Source organism: Octodon degus, unplaced genomic scaffold, assembly GCF_000260255.1.
Source record: "Octodon degus isolate 3935 unplaced genomic scaffold, OctDeg1.0 scaffold00160, whole genome shotgun sequence".
Taxonomy (NCBI): domain Eukaryota; kingdom Metazoa; phylum Chordata; class Mammalia; order Rodentia; family Octodontidae; genus Octodon; species Octodon degus.
Window position 1 is genome coordinate 4,639,166 of NW_004524736.1, and position 10,322 is coordinate 4,649,487.

General features: G+C 54.6%; 1 protein-coding gene across 1 annotated transcript; it reads right to left on the reverse strand.

Moving 5' to 3' along the window:
- Positions 1–322: 322 nt before the first annotated feature.
- Prrt4 (proline rich transmembrane protein 4) lies at positions 323–9,036 on the reverse strand. Its single transcript, XM_004642717.2, has 4 exons — positions 8,391–9,036; positions 8,201–8,305; positions 7,757–7,882; positions 323–2,590 (listed from the first exon to the last, which is right to left on the reverse strand). Exons 1-4 carry the CDS (start codon positions 9,034–9,036, stop codon positions 759–761), a joined length of 2,709 nt encoding a protein of 902 aa, XP_004642774.1. The 3' UTR covers positions 323–758.
- Positions 9,037–10,322: the final 1,286 nt, after the last annotated feature.

Genomic DNA, 10,322 nt, shown 5'->3' on the forward strand with positions numbered 1-10,322 from the left:
ACCAAAGAGTTTCTGTCCCACCTCTCAGGACCTATGCCACCCCTATGAAAAGCCATGTCCCAGGGAGACAAAAGGATCTCCATGGGACCACTCCCAGGATGCTTACTCAACCCAGCCACAGGATAAGAACCTTAGTCTTGCGTGAGGAAGTCTGGAGTCAGAGGCAGATTCACCCACTTCCACTTCTGTTAGAACCACTGCTGCTGTCACCACATTTAAGCTTTTCCAAGAAAGCCAAAACCTCCTTCTCTGAAAATATTTTATTGATAAATTAACTCTGAAAGCATTCACCTCCCACCCACCTCCTGTAAGGTCTCCTGAATGGGCTGTGAAGCCTTCTGTGGGGAAGGGTCCCGTAGAGGACAGGGAGTTTCACACACCACAGGGGTGGGCATGGCCGAGATGAGTATGGGGCCAAGGCAGGGCCCCAGGTCTTGAGGACAGCCCCTCTCACTCATCAGAGTGGAGCACCTTGGAGCTTTATTGCTGGTGAAGGCCAAGGAAAGTGGGACCTCTGCCAGCCTAAAATTGCAGCTGAGGGCATCAGGGCCCAAGGCTCCAGAGAAGGTGGCACTAACTCCCAATCAACAGAGCCTGGCTGTTGACCCACCCACCCAGGGGCCCCTGGATGGGGACAAAGTGGGGAGAGAGGTATCTGAGCCAGGAAGGATTGGGGGAGGGTTACAGTGTGCAGGTCTCAGACAGAGCAGGTGCCAGAAAGGAGTGTATGATGGCAAGGCGGTGAGGTGCCCGCCTTATCAGAGGTCTATGGTGTCGCTACCCACACTCAGCTCGTCAATTTGTCGACAAGCATCTAGGAATTGCTCCTGCAGCAAGGCCTCCTCTACCTGCAGCTCAGAAGCAGGCTCCGGGGAGTCGTGGGAGGGTGGGGACAGGGCCTGATATGATCCTGAGGCCTGGAGGCTAAGACTGCTTCCAGAGGGTCGTGGAGGACTGAGGACACAAACGAGTGGACAACGCAGAGGCCTGTCTGGGCTGGAACATAAGAGCATGGAGGAGCTGTCCCGAGATAGTCCACACAGGGAGCCAGAGGAGGCGCTACTGCCCACGGGCCAAGCCCCAGGAGAGGGGAGCTCCGGAGGTGCCTGGGAGCTGGGGCCTTCCTCCGACCTTCCACTGAGCCCAGCCCTGGTCTTGGTCCCCAGCGAGGAGGTGCGGTAGAGGCCGATCCCCGGCAGGGCTTCCCCAAAAGCCGGGCCCTGGAAGAGGCCTGGAGCCAGCAACGCCTCGCTGCAGAGTGCCTCCTCGATGCTGCGCCGAAGGTTGATCGGAGAGGGAGGGCGGAAGTCCACAGTGCAGTCGCTGCCGGGGGAGGAGGCCGGGGACTGAACCGGGTTGTCCACTACGCCTCCGAAGCCCGGGCAGCCACCGCCCTGAAGCAGCAGATCCGGGCCGGGTCCTGCTAGGGCGCACAGCTGCAGCAGCTCCGCGTCACCGCGAGCGATAGCGCTACCGAGGGGCTCCTTGTCCTGGAGCCCGGTGACCCAGCCTCCGGGCAGTAGCGGGGCCGCGTGGCCCGGGGACAAACGGAAGATCTTGGCCCAGCAGCGTGGCGGCACGCGGGGGCTGCAGAGAGCGGGGTACAGGCCCAGCAGCGCTAAGGGGAGCGCGACACCCACCTCACCCAGGCGCAGGCCCAGCTGGAAAGCCCACCAAGACCAGGGCCCCTCCAAGCCATGTTGGCCGCCGTAGCCCAGGGCGTGGAGGACCTCGTAGCCCTGCAGAGCTCCGCTCAGCAGCCCGAAAGTGCCTGCCACCGGGGCTGTGCGCGCCGCGCGCCTCCAGGACTCCCGCGGGGCGAAAGGGCTGCGCCCCTGCGGGACGGGGGTTGACCCCTTGAAGCCAGACCCGCCCAGGGGCGCCCCGGCCCTCCGCCGCCGACCCCTGAAGCACGAGAGCGCCAGCAGGAGCCCCGACAGGAGAGCGGCAAGGAAGGCGTGCAGCCCGCGCGAAGCGAGCCGCAGGGGCCGCAGCGGATGGTGCGCCGCGCTCCCCAGGGCAGCGGCGGCAGCCAGCCCCAGCCCCAGGAGCAGCAGTGCTGCCAGGCCGGCAGGGCAGCGCGGTGGGCGCGGCCGGGCCAGCAGCAGGCAGGCTAGCCCCAGGCCAGCGGCCAGGCAGGGCAGTGGAAGGTCCTGCAGCAGTAGCCAAGCCAGCGCCGGCAGCCGGTCTCGGTGCCCGTAGGCATCGTAGAAGAGCGGGAAGGCACGCGTGGTTCCGGCCGAGAGCAGCAGCAGATCCAGAAGCGCCAGGCAGGGGGCGCCGGGCGGGCACCTCCAGGGCAAAAGGGCCAGAGCCAGCAGGGCCAGCAAGGCCACCAGGCCGAATAGTGCACCTGCCCCATACACATGGGCCTCCCAGGCTAGCCCCCAGCGAGCCCGGGCTTCTGCCCAGTCGGCTTCCAGGGTCAGGAAAAAGAGGGGCCGCGGGGAAGCAGGAGGCTGCACCTCCGGGTCTGGCAGCCCACCCAGGTCCGTGCTGCAAGTCTCTGGCCCACACTCCGGATGCACTGAAGGGCTCCCAAGGCTGGCAGGAGATGGGTCATCTGGGCCTGAGGTGGGAATGGTTGGGTCTATGGGCAAAGAACATTTGGCTGAGATAATGGTGTGGTCTTGACCCCACTCCCTAGCCAGTAGCCAGTGGACTCCATCAGTTCACCAAGGACATACTATCCTACTCCCCACCTCCTGGTCTTCCACCTCCTCCTCCTCTCATACCCAAGTCCTTCAGACCAAAGCTTCAGTTCACACCCTCCCCTCTCTTTCCTTTGTTTATTTCCCTCCATTATTGTGATTCTACTGGGGAAGGTTTTTCTTCAGAATCCGCAGAACTAGAAGGAATTGTGGACCCCTCCTTATCCAGCACTCCCATCAGAAAGGAAGTTTTTCAAGAACAAGGATTGTTATTCCCTTCCTTCATATTTGAATCTCCATACTTAAAAGTTTTGTGGCACACAGCTGACACTGAGCAGATCCTCACTGAATAAATGAAACTTATGTGCCAAACTAAGAAACTAATGCTCTGCAGAGAGCAAAAGTGACTTGTGTGACAAGGTCCTGAATCTGCAACTACAATCCAGATCCAAGCACCAATCACAGCCCCCTTTCCACTCCAAAATGTCTTTATAGTAGCATCTCCTGCTTATCTCTTGTCCTGCACCCTTGACTCCCAGCTGCCACTTTGCTTCTCTTGGCCTTTTAAACTTCTCCCCCTTTGTCCTGTTTTAAGGAACGTGCTTGCCTTGCATATATGCACAAACACACACAAGACACTATTTCCTCTTATTCACTACCCTTCCGACAGCTACACACCAATCCTCAGCTTACCTCTGGCTATAGCCACCATACTGACTCACCCATAATCCAACTCTAAAACTCTCAATACAAATACCCCTTTGATCTTCCATGTACACATTCTGCAGAAGGTGACATTGAGATGGATTTTCCTGAGTCTCAGAGGCTCCCCATTGAACTCCCAGAAAAGAATAAATGAGGACATCATAGGATGATAAATGCCAATAAGTGTGTGGGGCCCTCTAGTCAGGCCTCCAGCCTCCTCCTGTATGCCAACATCTTTCCACACACCTTGGAGAAAAGGAAAGTTTATAAAGTGGGCAGGGATAGAGTAAGACCCTGGTTCTACTCTTTGGGAGCTAGAGAAAAGTTCAAAAGAGACTCAGGAACACTGTTTCCCCCCTGGCTAGGCAAGGGGGAACGGTTGGGAACTTACCTTCCCCTCCCCTCCCCTCACAGGCTCAACAAGATTGCAGAGATTGAGGAAGAAAGGGTGGCAGTGAAAGATGGGCACAGCCCTGTAAGCAAGGGGAGGAGGACAGAGACAGATGTAGAAAGGAGAGGGAGAGCTCCTGATGATCACATGCCTGCCTCAACAGCTGGTCATGTACCAGCCATATTCAGGTGGGCAACACAGGAAGACCCCAGAAGCATCCCTATCCTAGGCAGTGCCAGTTCATGGTAGGACAGGCAAAACACAGCAGTTCTGAGAACAAGAAAAAAGAATGAGGGAGCAGAAAATTCTGGGGGTGGGAAGGGAACTTAGGAGCCAGGGAGGGTTAAGAAGAAACAGCCAAAAAATTAAATGTGCACAGCCTCCTGCCAACTGCAAACAGCAGCATGCACCCTGGTTTCCATTCCATTTTCTCAAATCTGAACTGGGTGAGAGTGCCTACTGCAGAGGGCAGCTGTGAGGATAAATGAGAAGATGTGTGTTAAGTCTTTGGAGTGCCTGGTATGCAACTGAGACTGGGCGTGATGGCGTGCGCCTATAATCCCAGCTCTTGGGAGGCTGTAAACAGGTGGATCACTACAAGTCTGATCTAGTAGTGAGACCCTGAACACCCTGTAGACTCTTCCCTAAAATAAAATTTAAAAAAGACTGTGGTCAGTATCCTCATTGGCTGATGAGTATCACTGATCATCAGTTTGTGTTTGTGTGTGTGAGCAATTCTGTCCTTACATTAGTTCTTGATTTAACTACCAAAGGCTGCCATCTGGGTGAAAACCCTTAGCACCTTTCAGGTTTGTTTAGATACTCCTGTGACTGACCATAGTCAAATGAGTAAAATCAACGTATTGTTTCACTTTATGAATTCTGTTTAAAGAGCACCATGACAGGGGCCAGGGAGATGGCTCGGTGGAATAAGCACTTCCCTGGCAAGCGCAAGGGCCTGAGTTCAAGCCCCAGTTCCGCAAACAAAAAGAAAAACTAAAGAGCACCATGTTGATGACACAAAAACCCCTGAACAGTCGTAAAGAGGGTGGCCATCAGTTAAATGAGAAGCCATTCATCAACAAACAAATAGTTTGCTGCTCAGAGAAGGGCATCACTAGCATTAGCAGGATCAAATAAACACACCCCCTGACTCCTTATCCTCTAGTCCTCTGTGGTCCTTGTTGAAATCATTGCTTCTGAAGAGTGACTGAATTAGCTGACTAAATTAGCTTGGCTAAAGCCTTTGGGCTCTGCGGAGAGGCAGAGAGGCCCTGCCTAGATGCCCACTGTATCAGCCTGTCACCTGTCCTCTTCACTCCCTATACAGACAAGTATGACTCTCCAAGGCCAGATCCACTTCACTTTCCTCCATCTTCACCTCTCACGCATGGGCCATAGAAAACCTCCTCTCCTATCACTGTCCCCAAGCCCTAGGGTAACCAGGGCAGATTTCAACATTCCTAAGAATTCAGAAAATTGGGGGCCCAGCCCTAGCTCAGTTCTTTAAGTGGCTGCTTCCACAATGCTGGCAGCCTCAGTTTGCTGTAGTTCGATCCCCACAACACTCCAGCCATGCAAAAGTGCCCTGAAGGCATTCAAGGAGCAAAACACACACACACAAAAAAAAGAATTCAGAAAATCAATAAAAGCCAGAAAACAGACAGCTCAAGTATCAGAGAGGGAGCTCTGAATTAGGTGCTTTGTTTCTAGGGGTCAGTGTACCTAGTGTGCCTGCAGTCCAGGTGTGGGTGGGGACAGGCAGAAGGAAGCCTGGTTTCTACCTTCAAAGGGTCCACATGACTTCATCTCCATCTCTACATTTGTGATTTCCCCAGAAGGACTTCTCAGTTCCCCCCAGAAGGTAGTGACTTTCAATCTGCCCCTCCATGGATCCCTCTCCTGAGCAGGTCACCTCTTCAGGGAGGTCCTATTCTGGCCCTATGGCCTCTCTTGACCTCAGGGCTAAAGGAGGAGATGGGATGTCAGTGTGAGTAATTGGTAAGCAAAGCTATCTGGGAAGGCACAAGGGGAAGGGCTGTCTCATTCATGGAAAGCCAGGCCTGATTATCCCTCAGCTGCCCACATCAAAGGCCTGGGAATGACATCCCTACTCTGGATTCTGGAAGCTGCAGCCCTTTGGTGGCCTGGCTCCATCCCTCCCCCACTCCCACTTCCAGGATCCCAGAGCACTGATACTCTTCATGAAAGTGACACTCAAAATATTTAACAACAGGATAGTACAAGTGCCAGTTCGTCAGAACAGAGCCCTGCCAGGGTGGTTAGGGAGTGGATGAGAGTACTCACAGGGACTCAGAACAGAGCGGCCTAAGAGTCTTTCAGTGTGTTATGACTTGTACATCTGTTGGAATATTTAGGGTCCCAATACAACAAGTTCTATTCAAGGTGAAAGAGACCTATGATCAGGAAGACCTAGGAATCCAAAGTTAATGGCAACTAGATGGGAAAGATCCTAGAAGAGAAATAGAGACTGTCTCCTCTCCTATATTACACACACACACACACACACACACACACACACACACACAGGCACTCCAGTGTGAGCATAGCCTATGGGCCTTATCTCCAGGAGGCCTGTGGCCATTCTGGGTTTATCCAGAGGAGCAACTAGGAAGAGGCTGGTGTCCTGCAGCCACCAGTGAGGAGGGGGAAGAAGGCAGGGCTGACAGCCTCCCAGGCTCTGCTGCCTCTGACACTGTCCAGACTCATTAAACCTGCCTGGGCAGCACTGTCATCCAGGCCGACAGACTGCCAGCCAGCATCCTGCCCCTGAGGCACAGAGCTACCCTCCCACCCCACCCCCCGTGGCTCTTTCCACTGTCACACACTGGATGCACAGGGGAGTGGCTGGCACCTTACTCACTGCTGAGGGAGCATAGTGACAAAGGCTGGAGCAAGAAAGTGGGATGTGGTATCAGGCTTGGGACTGGAAGAAGGTAGAAAACCAGGGGTCTCCATGGCTGAGTCTAGTACAAGGGGACTAAGGGGCTTCACAGCCACAGAAAATGCTTTGAAGAGCAAAATTTAGCTTGGAAGTCACTCTCCATACCTCTGGTGGCCTCATCTGCCAGACCCTCTTCCCAAGCACCTGTACCCTCTGTCAGGTGTTATATGTTTGTCATGTGTCATCCTATTGTCACCTGTGGCCAAAACTGGGGTGGCTATGAGGTAGGGTCTGGAAGTATATTTAAGATGCAGCCAGAGAGAAAAACAAGGTTAATAGCTACTATTTTAAATGAACTTTAGGGCTGAAGAGCTAGCTCAGCAGCACAGTGCCTGCATGGCAAGCACAAGGTCTTGAGTTTGATTCCCTGCACCAAAAAATAAATAAATGAACTTCTACTTTGCGATCAGCATCATTGGGCCAAGAGTTTTTGTAATCTAGAAGCATTACAGTATCTCTGCAAAATGAGTACTATCATTAAACCCTAGATGCATGAGAGAATTTAGACTCAGAGACACTAAGTAATCTACCCAAGGTCATCCAGGTAGCAAGGAGGCAAAGGGATTCAAAGCCAGTCTCAACATGCCAGCCCACTTGTCCAGAATTGTGTTGTGAAAGATGCCCTTGAATGAAGTTAGCATCTCTCTGCCTGTGGTCTCCTCGTCAATGTCTTCCCAGAGAGAGCCCAACTCTGTCCATATCTGACAGTGTGTCATGTCAGATCAGAAGGCAGAGAAGAGTCTCAAGACTGAGCTGAGATGGGGTGGGTGGAGAGTAGGCTGAGCCCCCCACACTGGAGGGAGGGGTGAGCCCCACTCCACCTCTCTCCAAGCTACTCTGCCTGCAACTGCAAACCTCTCAGAGGACCATTCCTTAGTTCCAAGGACCACTGATATATATTTCTCCATCATGATGATGATGAATAGAATGGTGATTATGGTTATAAGGACAATGAAATAAGAGGATCTTAGGGCACTGATAAGTGACTGGCATGGAGCAAATGCTCAAGAAATAGTGGTCAGGTCCAACTGAGTTGACACTTACCGTGTTGCATTGGTGTTGTCCTAATTGAGGCAGCACTGAGCAAAGCAGCCTGGTCCAGCAGGCTTGAGCTTGAGAGCTCCCTCTCCAGAGAGGGTAGGGACTGGAACAGAGTGGTGCCAAAGAACCCTGCAATAGGAGTAGACAGGGCTCGAATGCCACCCTACCAGCCAGCTGTGGCTTCTAGGACTGAAGAAAATCCTGTACTTCTCAAAGCTTGTACTGAAGAAGAACACCTCACACCCTAAACTTGTAGGCACCTTTTGCTAAGTTAAGCTAGAGAAACCAAATTAGAGTCAATGTTGCACAGATAACACTTCCCCTAGGGCCTGGAGAAGAACTACAGGCCTCCCTGGGCTGAGAACAAGTGTTCTGGTCAACTTCCTTGCATAGCACCTGGCATGCAAAGGACCCCACAAACGTTTGCTACAATGAATGAACACTCACCTGGAGAATCTGATGCTCTGGAGGGAGAGTTTGGGGATGCTGTTATGCCTGGGGGGCTCAGGCCTGAGAAGTTCCGGAGTGGGGACACAGTAGTGCCAAAGAACCCTGCAGGAGGAGTCCAGGCTGAAACTGTTGCCTATGGACCAGGGATGCCCAGCGGGGGGTGTCCTCCAATGGGGTTGGTACTCACCAAAGGGTCCTAGGCGCCCTGCAATCTCTGCCAGGCTGGCCCGCAGACTGGGCAGGAGGGGCAGTGTTCGATGCCCCAGGGTCGGGGCTGCACCTGCTCTCAACGCCACATCAAACTTCAGCTCTAGCTCGCTATGGTGGGGCCTAGGAACACTGGATGATGGTGCTGTCGTGGTCAGAGCAGTGGCCCAGGTCACAGTGGCCATCCTGGGCTGATAAGGAGTAGTTGGATGGTGGGTGGGCCCAGAGAAGGGGGATGTGGACTCAGGAGACAGGGAGGAGGCCCAGGGTGTAGAGCTGCCTTCAGCAGAGCCCCACTCTGGGGGAGAGTTCCCAGGGGGACCCACCAGCAGTTCCCAAAGGGGATCAGTCCTCAGCCCACTGGCCACCTCTTCTCCTGGCTCCTGGGCTGGACCAGGAGAAAGAGCCTGGGTCTCTGTGACAGGGTTTCCCCAGACAGCAGCAGGTCCCCGAAGATGGAATTTAAAGTTTAGTCCCAGGTTGAGCGACAGCATAGAGGCTTCACTCTCAGGTGGTGGAGTCAGAGTGGTTAGGGCACCTGGGACAGAGGCAGGCTGGGGACCCACAGGAGCAGCAAGCAGGACCCAGCAGAACAGCTCCAGCCCCAGACAGCAGCGCCCTGCCATGGCTGCACCTGACCTCAGCAGCCAAGTGGGCCCAGGACTCCCTTCGTCAGCACCTTTTGAACTCGGAGGTCCTGGAGGGAGGAGAGGCCCCGTGAGCCCTGCTGCCACCACCCTTGTTCTTTTCTCAGGATCGTATGATCCATGTGGAGGCTTCTGGTCACAGAGAAGCAGGTGGTGGGGGCAGAATGCAAATTCTGCCCAAGGGGACAGGATGGCTCCTCTTGCCAGCTCCTGCCTGTACCTTTAGGTCCAGCGCAAATCTCTCCTCTGCAGTTCCCCCAGTGCCACCCCACCCCTGCACAGGGGGCACTGGAGTTTACTGCAACCACAGTCAGAAAACCGGCATCCTTACCCATAGCGGAGAGGTTGGACTTGGATTTCCAGATGCAGATTCTCTTCTTCCCTCCCACCGCCTGCCCAGATTCCCTTCCTCCTGCAATCACCATGGAGGCCTATGGTGCCAAGCACCCCTCTGGGGATACAGCTGTGACCAAGTAAACCCTCCTGGATGTATCCAGATCCCCCACTTCTGGCTCCATCTGAAATCCCACGCAAGGTCCCCAGAGAGGCAAAGCATAGCCCAAGAGATCTGCAGAGCTGGGGACTGCCGGGCAGCACCCAGATCAGCAGGGTTTCTCTCTGCTCAATCCCTCCCCATTCTTGGGGTTAGGTCTTCTCCCCTCCCAGGGACCCTAAAGTATTTGGAGGAGGGGCCGCTTAACCATTATGTTTTCCAGGGGGAGAAGGCCGAACAGGCAAGCTGGGCCGGGGCAGCTGCAGTGACTCCCACCCTCTCCTCAGAACTCCCCACTCCCTGTGGACACATCTGGAAGGGGGAAGGGAGGGTGAACCAGGGACATATGTGCACCCGGCACCCTTACATCACACACAGGGCCACACCTAGCACCCCGACACACCCACTCATCCTTCACATACCCCTGCGCACAGGCGCACGCACACTTACGCTCCATTCCCCTGAACCCCTCCATTCTACAGAGGTTCAGACCCAAGCTGTGGGAGCTTCCTCTCTCTGTCTCTCTGTCCTTCTGTCTCTGTCTCTCTTTCTCAGCATATACAGTCAAAGATGCACCCCCAACACACACGCACAGTCAGACACACATCACACACCAGCCCCCCACACCCCTACACGCCCACCCCTGGCAGGTACACACACACTCTCCTACACACACACACACACACACACACACACACGTACTCTTTCAGTCTAGACCGGCCGACCTGCTCCTCTCGCGCCCTCCCTCCAGCGAGGTTCCTTGGCCAAGTCC